The sequence below is a fragment of the Molothrus aeneus genome, chromosome 5, assembly GCF_037042795.1.
Source record: "Molothrus aeneus isolate 106 chromosome 5, BPBGC_Maene_1.0, whole genome shotgun sequence".
Classification (NCBI taxonomy): Eukaryota; Metazoa; Chordata; class Aves; order Passeriformes; family Icteridae; genus Molothrus; species Molothrus aeneus.
The window spans coordinates 43,724,289-43,743,363 of NC_089650.1; the positions used below are offsets into that span (position 1 = coordinate 43,724,289).

At 36.1% G+C, this 19,075-nt stretch overlaps 1 protein-coding gene across 1 annotated transcript in view; it reads right to left on the minus strand.

Annotated features, from left to right (window-relative positions):
- DOCK4 (dedicator of cytokinesis 4) overlaps positions 1-19,075 on the minus strand; it is a 223,712-nt gene that overhangs the window by 72,956 nt on the left and 131,681 nt on the right. The window contains exons 14-17 of the mRNA XM_066550492.1: positions 8,445-8,569; positions 6,821-6,983; positions 6,211-6,317; positions 5,493-5,649 (exon numbers count right to left, since the gene is read on the minus strand). Coding sequence (XP_066406589.1) covers positions 5,493-5,649; positions 6,211-6,317; positions 6,821-6,983; positions 8,445-8,569 — 552 coding nt within the window. The remainder of the gene's footprint in view (positions 1-5,492; positions 5,650-6,210; positions 6,318-6,820; positions 6,984-8,444; positions 8,570-19,075) is intronic.

The window sequence follows — 19,075 nt, forward strand, 5'->3', positions numbered from 1 at the left end:
TCCACTCAGCAAAATCTGGCATCATTAAAACAAAAGAAAACACCTTCAGATTTGCTATAATATGATCTTTCCAAGAACACATTTTCATTCCATTCTGTAATTGCTCCACCAATACAAACATAAGAACATGGTACTGGGTCACTAAAATCACTCTCCTGTGGCCACTCTATCATGCAATCTCATTCAGATACTATCTTAAATAAAGCAATTATTTGCCCTCTCTCATCCCATTGAAGGATGCCTTCCAGAGGTACTCTCTGAAAGCTAGAAACAATCTCCTAATTGCTACCTTGACTGTGTTTGAAGCACTCATGTTTCTATGGCTTTTTAGAGCTCAAACACGATGCCTCTAAGATCCCACTTGATTAACAAGTAAAAAATCTCTTCTGGAAAATGAACTATTCTGAGCTAAAAAATACCTGACTATGTCCAAACTTCCTCCAGTTTTAATTCCTTGTCCTTCAGCTTCCTTAACCAAAATGACAACCACATTATAGATAAGATTACGTCATTTTCTACATCTTTAGCAAGCTCATACATCTCTTGTAAACACCTGACATCTACATTCTAGAACTTGAGTGTCTTTTAGACATATGCATGTCACCAATATGATGCTTCTCCTGTTTAGCACTATTCAGCTCCCTGGATGAAGAAGAATCCCTAGGAGTCTCCACTAGGATATCCTGCCTTTTCTACCATTAGAGTCAATCTAATTTCTATTCCTTCTTATTAATTATTTAAATCAAAGTTACAATACTTTGCTCTATCATAGTCCCTCTAAACTAATGAGACCTTTCAACAACATATTAGCAGAAAATTGTCTCAGATTTTAGTGAAGTCACTCTCATCTCCACATCCTTCCAGTCCTTTAAAACAGATAAATCCCAGAGATTTCTTCATATCCAGTAGTATTTTTCCATCTGCTCAGGAAGGAAATTCTTTTCACTATAGTGCAACTTTCCCCTTCCATTTTAACTTTTATTTGCCTGTTTGAAAATTCTTATTTCTAATCTAAATGTTTTCTTATGTGCTGCATTGCTGAACTGCTGCATTTCCTCTTGATAGTAAACAAAAAAATTTGAAAAGAAAGATTAAGAAGTTCATTCTGGCATTATTTGTCTTTGATAAACTCATCTTACAGCACATCTGAATTAGTTACACGTTGATTTTTTCATCCATGGTTTCTTGTAAATACTTCCATAAAATTCATCATGGACAGATGGCCCAATGAATTTGCCCTTCCAAATATCTTAAATGTAAGTTCTACATTTTGCAGTCTTTGAACACGTTATTGCTTCACAGAGGTACTAGAAAGCCCACCTTGCTATAAGATTGAGAATTTCTTGTTCCATACCATTCAATATCCAAAAATAGTTTTGCAAACTTGGCTTGGTTTTCCAGCAGTTTTTCCTTGCTGAACTCAGACACATCTGCAGAGCTCCTTTCAAGCTGTATTCAGTAAAAGCTACACATATTTTTGACTGTTAAATTAAATAAATTCCAAATCTCTTTTATATTCAAGTTTACTACTGCCACGCTTCACTGACCAGCTTTTCAGAAATTCTCAGTGCCGAGTGGTTTGAAGCAGAAAAACCTTAATCACCATCTAACCCTTCCACCAGTTTAAGCTACAGTCCAGCTGATCACTGCCCTGCACTGTGTTAGAAGGAGCCAGGGTTTCTGAAGTGTTCTCAGTAGTTATTAAAGTAAGAAGTTAATAGCAAGTTTTCCTCTTGGTTCAGCATCTTTTTGGCTGCTTTCTACCACGGACTGTTCTCACACTCAAGTAATACTTGAACAACTCCCATCTTTGTGTCATCTCTTTCCTGGTTTGCTCCAGGGAAGTTCCTCTATCCCACAAAAAATGAAGTAATAATTTTTACATTATTAACACTAAAAAATCTCCACCTATATTCAGATTTTGCCCTAGATGTTAATGGCAAATAACCAACATAAGATTCCACAAATATTTTGCTGCCTTAATTGTTTTTGATGGACACAGATTGTTTTGATGCATTTATGTGTTATATTTTTGCTTTACTTCAAGCTGTGTTGGCATGGAAAAAAGATATCCTTGAATTGCACTGAGTGTCGAAGAGTCCCACACATGCATCAGAAACACATCCCAAAGATCAAGGACAAATTATAGCTCTTATTATTCTTTCTGTCAGGAATTTTTAAGAAACAAGATTTACAAATCCAGTGAACTACGTTTGTCTTTCAGATAATTAAATGTACTTCCACACTTTAAGCCTCAGCTCAACCTGACAAGTAGCAAGATTAGCTCAAGCTATAAGTTCAGAGCAGGAAAAACACTTCTTTACAGGTTTGCTGGAGGAACTTGGTATAAAATGGTTAACACTGAATATTAGGGATTTGTTGGGGGATTTAAAAAGAAAAAGAAAGCAAATGTAAGACACTCACTTCAAAGGATTTATTTCAAGGGAAGTGCTAAGGAGGAAAGACATTCTAAGATAACATTAGCAAATAGCCCAAGCATAAATGACATGAATAGAAAATCTGACGTGTATCACAAGGGGAACGGATAGCGGTGTGTAATGTAGTAAGAGACATGAGGATATAAAACTGTTCCCAGAATAAGCCCACTAGGACATCATAGTTTTGGAAAAGGGAAAAAGTCACTGGTGATGAGTCATTTTGCTGAAGAATAAAAATATTTCCAATGCATTACCTTCAAAATAATCAAGGCCTGTATATTTAAAACAGACTACACCTGACCTATTATCCCTACCTAATAAAACACGTCCCTTCTCAAAGCATGTAATTTAAATCCAAAGAGCTAAGTTTAATTGAAAGTTTAGAATCATGAGTTTAAGGAAGTGGTTTGGGATGATTTTCCATCTCTCTCATATAAGTCCTGAGACATCAGAAATTGACTTGTTGTGACACTACTACACTTCAGGAGGAAAAGACTGAATTTCAGAACTGGCAATCAGCATGTCTCTTCCAACAGGCTGCTTCTGTGCTCACCAACACTTCCTCCATAACCAGAGTTATTTGGAAAGCTGCCCAGTGCTACTTGTGTTTTATTGATTCACTGGTTTTTTTTGGGTTTTTTTTGCAGCTAGAAGGATTACACCTCTGCCACGCCGTATGGTGTGTTGCTCTGCTGCTGAACAGCTGCTGACCAGGGATGCCCCAGTCAGTGCTGAGAAACAAGTGGATGCCAACAGCCAAAATATTCAGACTTACTGGAAGGATCCTGACTCTCTTGCAGCCAACAATCCCTGATACATGTCAAAAACTAAGACTGTTTTGGTAACTACTCAGTAGAAAAATACTGTGCTCTCAATCACTCTTTTGGGGTTTTATAGAGTAATGAAAAATAACTACCCATCTAAGAATATAATAGAAAAAAGCTAGTATACTTTTTGCTAATATTAACTGATTAACTATCCAGGATCAAAGGGAAAAGAGAAGGAAAAACTAAATAGCAGAAAGATTAGATAAGGATGCGTTCTCAGCCACTATGAACGCACAGACTCCCCTGCTTAGAAGGTCTCTAAAAATCGTTTGGAAATAATCCTAATAACACCTCCAAAGTGCCCAGGGTAAGGAAGTTATGGATCCCAACAACTAGGAGTCAGCCTCCATCCCCCAGTCCCCATAATTTTAATATGCATGAGAGCTGATGGCATGTGGGAACAATCAATGAGAGAATGACAGCTGAGTAAAATTTCCCAGCAAGCGAGTAAAGCTGCAGCCTAATTCAGTCACACCCTTTACAAGTCTGGGTTTGGGGTCCTTCCCCACCCCATAGCCAGACAACAGAATAATTTTTAATTCATTTTCAGACTGAACATTGTTGTTTGTAAACAACGGGTGAATCTCTGAGACATTCAGAAAAAATCTCCAAACTTAAAAACAAATTAAAAAACAACCAGCAATTTTCAAAAATACCAATACAAATGTTTACTAAAAAAATTAAATACACAGATCTTTTTAATCCTGTGTTTTTTAATACATAAGCTACATTCTCTCAGGGATAACTGAAGTAATGCTCACATGACCAAATATCCACATGCTTTGCTCTATGTTCATTTTCTGAGCATGCAATAGATTTTGGCAAATTTTTGTTTAAAAGAATGGGGATTTGGAAACTCACCAAGATGAACTTCCCAAAGAAGATCCTTGGAGAAAATATGAGCCTGTCTATTGAAAATATTTCCACCCTCTGAAGTACTGCTGAAATAATTGTTAACTCTTTCAGAGCTGAAAAGGGGATCAATATTATTCAGATATTCTACACCCTCTTACTCAGAATATGGTTAAAAATAGGAGGAAATGTTATGCCCTATGTCACACATCTACTTAAAATAAGTACAAAATAACTTCTGTACTGTAAATAAAAATTAGTACTAGAACCCCAGACAACAGGGAACTATTTATCAGTGAGACACTTGTAAGTTCCAGGCAGCACTTTTATGCATGTGTAAGTACCAGTAGATTAATGTAATTTCCTAAATCAAGGCCTTTAACTGAAGCAAATTTAGTCTCTGATTACCTATTAGCTACCTTTGGGAAAATCTCTCATTGAGTAACTTTCATTACTAAGGTAATTGCTATGAAAATACAAAATGGGTGTGTGCAAGGAAAAAAGCCACTTACTGGTTGCACACAGTTCTATTTTGCACACTTGCTATTAAAGGGTGAAAATTAAGAGCACTATTTCAACTTAAAAAGCTGCTCTAGTTTTTGTTTAACATCTTTAACCAATTTGCAGGCAGTTAGCAGTTTTATCATCATACACACAAGATGAATAAAGTCACAGATATTCACACACAAAAAAGATCAAAGTAATAATATAAAATTGTGGGTCTTTCAAAGAATGGTCAGAAACACATTACCCAGCAAATACACAATATTTAGAAATTTTTGGAAAACTGTTCCACAGTTTTTTGTTTTAGTTACAGGTAGATCAGTTATGGCAGGTAAACAAGAACCTCAAGAACTTTATACATAACACTGGTTAAAAACTTTACACAGAGCACTGGTAGAGTGTGTAAACACATGTATTTAAATCTGCTGCTCCTTATAGCCAGTGTACAAACGGTTTTAAGTAGTAATAAATTCTTGTTGGTTTGAAGAGAAACAAAAAAGCAATATATGCCTAATTAGAAACAAACTGCTACAGCCTAAAGCTGACAATAAGTATTTCATAAAAAATCTACAACAAACAGATTAAGAGTTTTTATAAAGCAGCTGGGTTTTGATAGCTGATTCCAGAAGTGCTGCATTTGATTCCAATATCATGGTCATCTAAAAAGCATTCTTGAACTACTTAAAAACAGTGGTTCATCATGATCCATTTGTTTCCATCTGGATATAAAAAAAATTATGAAGAAAACCAGTTCACAGAATAGATAGAACATAAGCTATTTTTGAGTATATCCATGCTTGCTTGGCATGGAAAAGACTAGCTATCACACTCATTTCAGCTCATCATGTTTTAAATAATCAACATATCCTACCATTTTGTGTGAGTTTGGTGGAGCAGAGAAAGGAAGTAATCCAGAAGGACTCCTTAGTGGTTTTTACTGCTTGGCTGTTGTTTCCTAGGGATATTCCCTTTGAAAAGGGGAGTTTGAGGTAGCGACCAGAATCCTGAAGGTTTGCATTTTCTTCACACTGTTGAAACAAACCAGTTAAAATAACTGTACTGCACAAAACAATTGACCAAATCTCTAAATTATATGAATCATTGTTTCTCTCTCAGAAACTGAAGAATTTCCACTTCACCTGTTGCAATGTTGAAATTTGGTTTTAGAACATAGCATTCAAATTTAACAAATTTGCACAGGTTACGTTAAATTAATAGCTACAAATTTTTGTTTTGAAATCTAAACTTTATCTGGGAGCACATAAAATCCACTGAACAAAGTGACAGTTCTTATATGTGGAAAGAGAATTCCACAAAATTAAAATAACTTACCTTTGTGAAATTCATTATAACACAATGTGATGTAATACTAAGACTTAGGAAAACCAATGCACTGAAACACATACCTAGATTCAATTGCAGTTTATATCAGGAAGGTGAATATCAAACAATCAGCAATGATATTTTAATGGTGACAAGATTATCATTTATTTGATAATCAATACAGACTTTCTCAACCTAATGTCTCAGGACATTTAAAGTAGGTTCCCGTGGAATCGTTACTGCTAATGACTGCTAATTCAAATTACCTTGTGTACAATTAGTTCATGGGTGCCATCTGGCAGAGTCCTCCCATTTTCCTGCATCAGGGGCACGAAAGAAAAGCCAAACAACTTCTTCTCACCCTTTTCTTTTGCTGAAATGCATGTATAAATAGCAGCAGTTAATAGTATACTTTTTAGACAAAATAAATATATACAATGCAACATAAGAAAGTACACTGGAGTTGCAGCTAGTCAGATGAAGATTATCTTGAATTGCTGTTCCAATTTGCACATCTCCTTTTTCATCTCACTTTAAATCAGAAGGGAGCATTCTGAAATAATTTAGTATATATTAATAACAAATAATGTAAGCCACAAAGTATGCAATCTTAGCAACATATAGAAGTTTATCCTCCTCTGTGAAACCTTTCTTTCATGCCTTGGAATGCAGAATGTGGAACCAGTCAGCAATTTTTCCCTCAAAATCATCTCTAAAATGTTTCATAATGTTTTAAAGATTTTAGAATTTTGTTAGTTAAAAAAGCATTACAGAGAAAGCTCACGCAGCTGTCTTTTCCCTGAGGTGTTATGGAAACTCATGCACTGACTACAGCCATAATGGGGAGGACTAGCAGAAGTCACGAGCAGCACTCACTGGAACAGTGCCGGAATTCGCAGCGGATGTGAGCTCCTCGGAACTTATCCACAGGAATGGGAAGTTTCAGCAGCTCAGCCCACCTGGGGCCGTTGTTATGATAAAGCACAAAAGAATGGTACTCGCTGGCTGGTGGCTCTCCAGAGCCAAATGAGATAAAATCCTAATGAAGAGAAAACATGATTAAGGATAGATTAATTCACTGGTAAAATGACATCAAGGACTGCTCTTCCAAGGAAGACTATTTAATGTTTACATTCATAACATAAATGTCAAATGTGGTACAATGTTCAGCATCTTATCATCCTCAAAAACAGCGGCACTGTTTTTTATACTTGCAATTAGAAAATTAGAAATAGCAGAATCATTCACATAATTTAGAGCAGAAGTGTTTATCAGGGTGTACTGGGTGATCAGGGAGGTTTAAGCAACACATGGGTTGTGGATTCCCATGACACAACACAGTCCTGCCAATGTTATGGCCCAGCAACAAAGAATGGAATTGAGACCAGAACAGCCCAGGCTCAAGATCTTCAATCATCTGAAATAAGCCTGTAACCCTGGCACTATCAGTGGTACATCCCAGGATTAGAAAATAAATGTGGATTCTGCGATCAGGAGGAAGAAAAGTGTTGGCTGCCTTTACAACACCCATGATGGACTCCCATAGCAAGGTAGACAAATGGATTTGTCTAAAGTCCTGACTTGGGGATATCTATTAATTCTCTGTGGGAAAGGTAAGGTGTAGCTTTTGCAATTATAATCTCAATATCATGTTTTTGTTTAATATATACACACACACTTATGTTTATATATATAAATGTGTCTATACTGGATGCCATGGATCAATAAGCGCAATTTCACTTCAGATACACGAACACGCAATTTGAGCCAGGCTTTCTTCATTTTGTTACCCCACAAACCATGAAATCATGCAGAACATATGAAAATACTACTTCCAAATTTAAAAAAAACCAAAAACCATACAGAAATATGTGAGGAAAAGTTTGAATGTGAACAGAAATCTTTCTGGTATAGAAAAATGTTGAGAAACAGTCATCTATTAATAATTAAAATGTAAACCATTGCCTGTTTGTAAGCCATCACCAGCCTCATACAATAAAATTTGAAGATGAAAAGGAATATTAATTTCTTTTTTTTACTGATACATGGTGCTGACTTCTGCAGCAAGAATCCCTAATTTATTAAAATCAGACACAAAATTCACAATTATCAAGAAAAGTTGTTCTGTGTATCATAAAAATTGAGTATTTCTAAGAAGAATTTTTAGGAAATACAAAATTTTCCCAAACTTGATCTTGCTTCAACATTTTCCAACATCTTAATGGAATCATCAGTTATTTAGTTGGCAATTTTACAGGTTTATCCCAATCATGTAATTCATCACAGAAATAAAACAAACATATATTAAGGTTTAATATAGATATTTTATAAATGTTTTAAGCAAAGTGGAAACACTTTGAATACCTAAAGACAGCAAAAGATAAACATGTCCTTTCCAAAGCATTTTTGTATTCTTCAATCAGTGCCACAAAAGAGGATTTACATGTGAAAAAGTGTATCAAAATTAACTACAGCAAGGAAAAACATAAAACAAAGATACCTTTAAAATTTGACCACTGCTGTCCACCACATGCATTGTCACTTCCACATTTCTGGCCACACTTTTCCCTCCTTTCTCAAATTCTCCTCTTTCTACAGTGATATATAAATCATTCCTCATTTCACCTATTAAAAAAACAAAAACAGAACAATGTGTCCAAAATTCAGTCCAACTTGCTTACTTTGGCTTTCAGTACTTCTGTAGATTTTCATGATACTTACAAAGGACACTGCTGCACCCACAATTTATCCGCATTTTTGGATTTTAAACAAGAATTGTTTTCATAAACCAAGAAAAGCAAAAGATCTTCATCCCTCTCAAAACCCAAAGATTATTTGCCATACTAAACCAATTCTAGGGGCTTCTACTCATCTGTTGAGTCTGTTTGGTCTTTTCATTGGCTCCTCGAGCTATACTGAAGCCAGTGTCTAGCTCCACCTCACTTAATTCTTCTTCTAATCTAAGGCAGTATTTCCTTTCACCTGTAATTGTTACAGTTCTCTGTTTAATTGACTATGACTTTTTTTCTGCTTAATCTTAACAGAAAATGTATTATTTTGCAAAAGGATAAACCAAGAGTTGATGTTCTTTCCATTAGAAGGGCAGTCTTCCTGGATTATGAGCATTACAATTTGTAATCTAAAAAAACTCAATATATTTTACATTAATAGGGTGTTCCAAAGCTTTTGAGGGAAAAGTTTGCTTAGTTAGCTTATTTTTTGCTTATTGGAAAGGCTTCTCAGAAATTAGACTCCTCATCAGGACATTTAAACTACAAATCCAATACAGACACCACCTAAGTACCATATGGTATGCACAAGGACTGCTAGCATATCTAAATTTAAATTCTTTGCACGTTCACACAGTATCACACTAAGTAGTCTGTCAGAACATAAACAGATCATATGGACTAGATCAATAGTAATTTTATTTTAGCTTCAGTTGACACAAATTGCAAAGTTTTGATGAAAAGAGGAAAGAGTGGTTGCAGTGGGGACAGGACAGGGGGAAAGCCGTACTGGTAGTGACCGAAGTGCCATGGTATGGAAGCCCCTGTTCTGTTTAAAAATACTGAATCTGTTTGTGAAGAGTCTAAACTAATCCAGCTCTTGACACACATTACCAGAACTACTTTTGAAGCAGTTGGACTTTCCTTGTGAAAGGCAGAACAATGAAGGATGAACAGCATCATAATTAGAAGAATTTTCTAAAATTCTTATTTCTGGAATTTGTTGAAACAGAAATTAAGAATATATGTTTTCATCTAGAGAAATGCAAGTTTAGTGAAAAGGGAATATCTTTTGATAAGGCAGATTTTCACTCAGCACTGCTGAAAGTGTGATAGTTTAGTATATTTATAGGTGTGCCACTTGGAAGGCAACCATGGGATGTGTACTTGTATTGTGGGTAAAATTAATTAAAATATATGTAACATAAATAATTAATGCATCTTCAATTTCTAGCTTCATTTTAATTTGCAAGTAGAATTTGACATGCTTGAACTTTCCACAATACTCTCATGTTTCACATTCCTTGCATTTTACTGCAGGCAACTCTCTAGTAATTTTTAAGTAAGAGAAACAATGATCTTGCTATAGTCATCTAATATTTTTATAATATTATTACATCACTGGATGCAAAATAATTAAATGATTCCTCCGAAGCCCAATCTAAATGATAAAAAGATTTAAAGAAGAAATCGCCGTATCACGAATGCCTCAAGACCCATGCCCATAAACAAGGAGAGAAATCTGCCATTGTATTACCTTATTATCAGTTACCTCCTGAAACAATCATGGGCAGAGGCTAGAATACAGCTAGACAGAATACACAGAACAAATACAAATAGTATTCACTTAAGGGTGTCTGAAGTCAAGGATGAAAGAGCTAAATTACTAATAAGTGAGAGCAACTGCCAGATCAGGCTCTGGTTCCTGGTGGGAAACAGGTTTAAAATAAGCAAAAGGTGATGGTTATTCAGGTGATGGACTTGTAAGAAAAAAAACAAAAAAAAACCAACACCAAACACAAAATCAGTCTCAAAACAAAACCCCAAACACAAACCCAAAGCTTTCCAAAGGATGTTATGAATGTAAGTAACGTAAAAGGATGAAAGGAAAGGATGGAGAAATTGTGGAAAAGAGATCAGCTACAGGATATGAAAATGGCAATCATAAGGACTCAGGAAATCCCTTGAGTTGAAAATAGCTGGAGGCTGGGAGAGCATCAGGGGGTAATTACCATACTCTTATGTGCATACTCAGCTTTTACAAAAATGCCATTTTTCCTTAACAGAAATTCTCACTCCAAAAACTGAGATTGTCTGTATAAATTAAGTTAGGGAATTCTTTTGTGGCTCCACTTCCCATTAAAAAAACATTCCAAATCCTCTATAAAGCATTCAAACATCAGCACATTGCTGAATCTATCTATATTCCTTTAACTGATCTTTCTAATTTATGGTAACTATAATTACGCATTTGATTATAAGTATATGTATCATTTTTCTGTGGGATCTTTGCCTTCATCAGTACACCAGACAGATTAAATCAACTCCTTGTCACTAAGGTAATCAATTACAACCATAAGTTAGCACTGAAGGGCCAGGTCCTGCTGCATATCAGAGTTCTGAGGAAGACTTTGGTGAGTACAAAAGGTATCTTCAGCTAAACTATCTGCATGACTCAAATAAATCTTACAGGTGTATGTGTACTGAGACTTTACAGTGTTACACTTCACCAAATGTGAGGAATCAACACAGAAATAGGAAGGGCACATTTCAAACAGCACAGTACATCAGATTTTAATTACTGGTTGAAAACATACCTACAGAATTAATCAGACAGAGGGTTTAGATGAGATGAAAAAAGCAACACACTAATTCCAGCCCATTTCTGTGCTGAGAAATACAGTGTCTCCTTCTCCAAGGAAGAGAAAACATCCAATGGCTGTTTTCAGCATGAAGTTTGGTACAGGAATAAACAACTGAAAACAATATCAAAAAATGTGCTCAGCTTTTGAAGTGACAAACTCACCTCCACCTATAATGACACTGAGTGGTGTGAAAGATCTAGACCACTTGAAAGCATTTGTTTCAAAACAAAGGGCAGCTCATTTCTCCCTGCTCTGATGGAGCATTTCCATTCCCTGGCCCCTGTTATGACAGGTCACTTTCACCTGTCTGAATTTAGGGCATCCAGACTGTGAAAGGAACATGCAGAGATCAACACCCAGTTAGTAACTTTCTTAGGCAGTGTCAAATCCCACGGTAAATCAGCTTTGTCCAGGACTGTCAGTTTTCTGGGTAAGAAACTACTATCAAATAGTGAATGATACACATTTAAAATCAATAAACATTTTCTGTGAAGCTAAACCACCCAAGTCTCCTTAGAAGTCAAAGATACTTCATGTAGGTTATGAACTGAGTCAACAGATGTTGGAGAAAAGCAAATTAAAGAAGCCTTGTGTTGCATTTCTGTGTTATTTGAATGATTTCACTGCTTAAAAAGCTGCTTATCTTATTAAAGCTACTTTCTAGACATTGTTTCAAGAAAAAAATGTGGGTAACATGTTACAACCAGCATAGGTAAGACAGAGGATTGTTGTACATTGGGTGTGAGATGGTAAACAACAAAGAAGAAATAAAAAAGTTGGTGTTGGTCCCTATGAGGAAGTAATAAGCTGTTTCTTGGAAAAAACAGAACTGTGAGGATCAAGGAGTGTATCTAGGGAAGCTGTTTGTTCATCTGACAATCAGGCAATTGAATGTGTTGAAAAGGGTTATATTCTGTCCTAATTACAGAAGTGACCCAATAAGCCCAACACTTTGGGACTTCTTACTTAGCACCCTCTGTTTTCACCTTTTCACCAAAAGCAGGCTGACAAATTCCTACAAGAGCTTCTAGTATTAAGTGAGGGTTAAAGCCATATGGAAACTGAATTTTCACAGAATTTAACAACCACAAAGTCAAGCTGCAGTGGTGTGAATACAGACATAACATTTTGATACAGCACAAGCTTTCAGTGCACATTCTGCATGGACAGCCACTCTGGTATGTGAATTTAATTGTAAATGAAATGTGCTGAATTGAAATGTCTGAGTTGCTAACTAGAAATGTGTACAGCACAGCATTGGCAGTACCTGCCTCATCGTATGGTCCTGCCAATACATCACAGTTTTAATCTGGCAAAATTATCTTGAAAGCACTCTCCATGGGCTAAGAGAGGAAGAGCTCCTAACCCCTCTTGTCCCAGCTGTAGGGGCTTACCAGGTACATTATAGCTCAAAAATTCTGACCTATGAAGCAAAAGCTTCATGACTTCAATCCAACTAGCAATGAATTGTACAAGGGCAGAACGGGGGCGAGGGACAGACACCTGATCAGCATCAATTACATGCAAAATCTAATATTAGGAACAGGAGGAAAGGCCAATTAAAGTCAAAAACAACCACAAGAAGACTGCTGGAGGATGCAGTTAATAGGGTCAGCCTTTCTCAACCTGCCAACTACAAACTACAAATATTAAATAAGCAGTAAAGAGAAAAGAGCCAGGAGTAATTTCCAGGCTGGAGATGACAATGTATGCTCAGGGACCTATTATGCCCACTGCAGTTCTATTATGGGATGCCTCTGCAGGCTCCCTTTCCTTCGCAGGTTGGAGGCTCCATCATCACACTATCAAGGACCTGTGTACAAGCACTGGTCTCCTGCTGCTCCCAAGTTGGACCTGTGTGTAAACTGACCCCAGCTCAGAGAGGCCCAACTGCACCCATGGAACCTCAGGTGACAGGAACACCACAGGTCAGGAGAAAGTCAGATCAGTACAAACCTCAGGAGAGCCTTTGTATGAATCTATCGTTAGTTCTGTTATTTTTATAGAAACATTTGCACCTAAGCTAAGCATCAAAGCAATGATTTTTCATCACAAAATTGTTTTTAAACTTAGTGACAAGCCTGTGAGTTGAAACTGCAACATGTATATTATAACAAGACTTTTCTTGTATTTCAAACATATTTAGAACTGCAGAATCTCTTGTAGCATATTAATATGAAACAAGGTTTTCAAGCAGAAGATAGCTGTCAAAGATCAAAGGTAGTGTCTTTGTTAGAAACAGGAGTTTAGTTTGCCAGTTATCCTCAAAAAGCTTTCTAGTGAAATAAATTCAAATTTTATTATTTAGTAGGGTAACAAAACACAGCATGACTGTATTTGAACAAGCATCTCTGATAGTTACTGCTGCACTGACAACACCACTAATTTAAAAATAAGTATACAGACCTCACTAGGAGCGTTAGTTTGGAACTGCTTTTTTAAAAGCTTTGCTCAGAACTGTACAACCTTTATAATCGTGAATTACAAAAGAGCAAAAAAACCTAATTTCATTTAAAGGAAGTTCCTGTTCATCTATGTAAAATAGGGGCTAACAAGATGCTTTATACTCTAAATATATCTTGAACAGCTCTTAAAAAAATTTCAGTTGGAGGGACTGAAAATCTCTGGCTGTAGCACAGACAAAATGGTATTAACCCAGAATGTAAATCTTGTAGATGAAAACATTCTAGAGAAAAGATCCTTAGAATACTTTGTAGGATGGGAAAAGAGTTGTGTAGCAACTGCCAGTGGGAGGATATTTAAAAAAAAAAAAAGCAGCAGAATGTGATTTTAACTTTTAACTTGAGGAGAGTGCTAAGGAAGCTTAGTAAAGTTTTCTGTCTTGCTAATCCCCTTCTGGCAGTTGAATGTTGATGATTTCATAGTACAACTTCCATGCAATGAGCTGGGACATCTTCAACTAGAGTAGGTTGATCAGAGCCCTCTCCAATTTGTCCTTAAATATTGCCAGGGATAGGACATCTACTCTCCCTGGACACCCTGTGCTGGCATTTCTACCCTTTTTTAAAAAAAAAAAAAGATGCAATGTTTCCTTTTTTACAATCACTGGGGTACTCCCATGTGACTGTCATGACTTTTCAAATATCATGGGAGAGTGGCTTGGCAACTACACCAGTAAATTCCCTCAGGACTCTGGGATGCATCTTGCCAGGTCACATAGACTTAAGTATGTTCAGATTCCTCAAGTGGTTACTGTTTTCCTACAGAGGGAGGAACTTTGCTCCTTTCAGTCCCTGCCTTGAGATCCACAGATTTGAGAAGTTGAGAAGAGAGACTTACAATGAAGACTGAGGCAAAAACATTGCTGAGTACCTCAGCCTTTTCTTCTCATCTGCTGAGACCAGTTCACCAGTCATGTTGATTACAAGGAGTACGCTTTTATTTTCTTTTCTGGCTGAAATACCTACAGAAGTTCTTATTTTTCTTTGCATTCCCTTGCTGATTTCAGCTCCAGCTTTGCCTTAGCGTTCCTGACCCCATCACTACACAACTGGGCAACATCCCAATATTCTTCCCAGCACGCCTATTCATGCTTTCACTGCTTCTGCATTTCCCTGTTGTCCTTTAGTTTGACCAGCAGGTCTTCACTCAACTATTCTTTTCTCTTGCCTTCCCTTCTCTTAAGGACAGTGGCTCAGGAGTACACACAGGCATGCTGCATTTCCCAAAGAATTTCATCACTGTAGGAAATGAAATCCCATTACTGAAACAATTTCCTTTTTGTTTTGCATTTTAGAAGATACTGAAAGACTGACTGGCTGCTTACCAGGGAATATATTCAGCACTTTCAAAAAGGGGGGCAAATCTCATTGACATGCTTGAAGCTGCCAGTGAACATGTTTGAGTTTTAAAGACCGTGACAGCCACCAGTCAGCTGTCTGTTCAGTGCTTTTTCCCCACAGAGCATACCTTCACTTCTCCATCACTGAGGCAAAAAACAACCAAGCAAGTTTTGCACACATTCACAATATTTATAAGTAATATACACACATGACTCAAGAATGAGAAAATATTTTATTTAGTGCTTAAATATATACATATAAAGAAAAACTCAGACTGAGACCTTCTGGGTGACACTTGTCACAGAATTATTTGGGGCAGGTTGTGTGTCTGTATTGAATTATATTATAGGGAAGAGGCAGAAAAAATTAAGGCAATTTCTACTATTTATATACTAGCAGCTACTTTATATATTATGACTAGTATTCTTGTTTATATATGGGAAACTTAATTAAAACAACTCTGCTTATGTTCGGATTTTGGGAGCATTGGTCACTTTGATAACATCACTGCCTTTTTATTATTGGATTAATTAGACTAGGGATTTAAATCAGAGATGAATAAACTGATTTTTTAAGTACTCTCCTTAGTTACTTTCATTTTTTATTAAAACATTATCTGCATTTTCAGCTTTACTACAAAACATTCAACAAGCTCTAAGACACACTCACCAGAAAACACCTGATTAAGGCAAATGGAATGCCCTTTACAAGGAATTCTCAAATAAATACTTTCAGATCTCAAATGGATTGTACATTTACCATGTAATACCCAACTGTTCTGTGACTTTTTCTCTTCCTTCTAACAATGAGATGTTTTAAACAAGTGAGAAATAAAAGACTTGCCAACATTTTTCAACAGAAAATTTTGACCTGGTGACTTTGTCTAACTTCAAAATAAAGAAAATATTTCCAACGCAATTTTGAAAGACTGTTTGCTTTAAAAGAGCTAAAACATTCATTTGTTAGTTTGCAGTGTTCCTTACCCAGTTTATCAAAGAAAAACTTCCAAGCCATAACTATCCTTGCATACACCTCCCATGCATCACTGCTACTTATTCTATACTCAGTAGAAAGCCAGCTTATTTTTCAAATACCATAAGCTGCAGAAGACTCTTTTCCCCATTCTTCATTTCCAGAGATTTTAAATCAAGGGAAGTACAATTAAATTCTGGCTTGTCTTCCCTTTCCATAATTTTCCTCTATTTTTTTCCTTCAGTTTCTAATGAACCAAAAAAATAAGACAGAGGAGGATGGAAAGGAGAAGGAAAACAATACACAAGCTCCTTGCACTTATCTAACCAAATACATCATACCATTCTTTTCTCCAGTGACTTGTATAAATGTTAATTCCTTCAACAGATAGGATTAAAGTTTTTAAATAGTATTAAAATAGGATTTGAAAAGCAGAGGATATTCCCCCTAGAGTTCTACAGTTTTGTGAAAGGTCAAAATGCAGGGTGTGTCTTTACTCCACCATATTGCTCAAACATACTTTGTGTAACTAATATATCCAGTGGCAGAAGTTAAATTTAAACTGTTGGTACTTCATATAGTATAAAGAAAAGTCTGGAAAAATTCACTCCACTGTTAAAGGGAAAAAATGTTGAAGTGTGTCAGATATAGATTTCTTCTCCTAGAATCAACAGCTCTTTACTAACTCCAAGCTCACTGGTAGATAGACACTTACCATGATGAGGACAACATATTCCATAGCTTCCTTTACATTTTTGCAGAATCTTTTTCTATGCTTTGAAAGAATGACTGTCTCTAGTCAAAAATCACATAACTGATAATGAATTTTATCACAAAGATAGCATTTTGTGAGACCATTTGTATAAAAAGACAAAGATTCTGTTTCTAGTTTTAATTTAAAAAGCTTCTGAAAATAGTAAGAAAGGTTGGTGTGTACTTGGACATGAAAAGACCTTTTAATAATCCAGATGAAAGCATGATTAGTACATTCAGTAGCTTTGAAGGACAGGATCTGATGAGATTTAACTGGACAGCAAAAGGAAATCTAATGAAGTTAAAAGGTGACAAACATAAAGCAATGCAGATGTGATGTGAAAAAAATTCAGTTACTTTTCCTAAACTGAGCATATGAAAGCTTAACATAGGAAACTTAAAAGCATGGTAATATCCCAGGCACCTCATTTTATCTGCTAAATGAGCAGAAAAAGGAAAAAAAGAAAATGACAATGTTGAAACAAAATGCAGCTTTTAATCTTGGACAAATAAGTTCAAAAGAATGAAAGTTCCTCTACAAAAATTAACAATGCAGCTGCATGTAGAGTTTTTAGCAATGCTATTTGTCAAAATTTATCACAGAAATAGAAAAGGACCAAAAAATTCCATGTAAAGTATTATAAGCCAAGACTTCTCCAGTCAGGACTGACTAGCCCAGCTCTAGATACCAGTACAGATACCACACTAAGCTTGTGTACAAGCCAAACACTGGCCAATGTAGAACCATTGTAGGGATGCACCAATTCTTTAATCTCTTCTAATACCATATGAATTTAATAATTTGGATGGACAGGAAGAAATATTAACTCTTATCCTTAAATCAAAGCACGTTGTGATCAGCTAGCAGCAGTGGTAATGGCACCAGTTCAGATTACAAGCTGAAAAAAAGGATAGCTAACTGATATCCACCTGAGAAAGTCTTTTGAGATGTCAGCCAACAGGCCAATGGTTTACACACCAAAGTACATTTTATGGATAAAGACATTTTGAGCTGCTGTCTCTAAGTCACAGAGCCTTTCAAAATCAAATCCCTAGCTGTTTTAAGTCAGAATTATCTTGTCATATTACTATAGACAAAGCTGCATAGAGGAAGTTTGTAGGTAAAATTCCAGGAAGGAAGGCTTGGACCTCACTGAATTGCTTAGTGAAAGAAGTATTCTACAGGAAGATGATGAGATTATTTTAAGTGCTTATGTATCACACTGAATGAATTTTGTCTTTGAATGTATCAAGTAGTTAAGACAACAACTATCAGTAACCTACCAGTAATAGACTTAGCACTGTTAAGAACAGTGTAGCCTAAATGAAGTATAGCAGATGCAGTTATGATCTGGAATGCACAACAAAGTAAGACATGCACCTGTATGTATGCTTACCACACAAAAGTTTAGTCTATTTATAACTGGAGGCAGAGTGGCATCTAGTGAAGTTAAGTCCTCATTTAGACACACAGCTGTGCTAGGGTTTATTCCAATTGTAAAAACGCCAGGCAACACATATTAGTGATCAGGCTTATTTACAGAATTAGATGTTTTCCACAATGGTGCCAAAGAACACGTACATGCATGTGTATAACACATGAGCATGAACAGCACTGAAGGCATGCACTGATACAGGTGCTCTGAGTCAAATTTGAAAAGAGATTCCATAATACTGAACTGCATAAAATAGCAAAAAAGCTGGTAAAAGTATGCATAGAAAAAGGGCTTTCACATTTCATTACCTATTATGTATGTAAATTTAACTTAGAGTGCTCCTCAAAAGTATACTACATTTGTAAATATCAAATGCTGAATTTTATATGCTAAGTAATGATGTAGTTGTCAGGAAATGGTGAACACAGAAACTCAGTGTGCAAGCACAGGTGTCCTTCAATGTTGTACAAAGCTTCCTGAATATATTGGCTGTATATCTGCAGACAACCACACTAGAATGCTGGAAGAGAATTTACCAATGCTTGCATGGAGTCTGCCCTGAAATCCTAGTCAAACCTACAAAATGCATATTGATTATCTTCACAAGTTGACACTTTCACTGCCTGCCCTTTTTTTTTGCCTAGAAAAAAGTAAGTTACCTAGTTCACAGCCTTTTTAAATCATACCCCTATACTTTTTTCCATCCATCTACTTCATTTCCTAAAACACTTGGAGTTCTTTGTTAAGAAATTCCAAGGGTCCTGGATAGTGTATTTTGTGGCTTCAGCCTGTC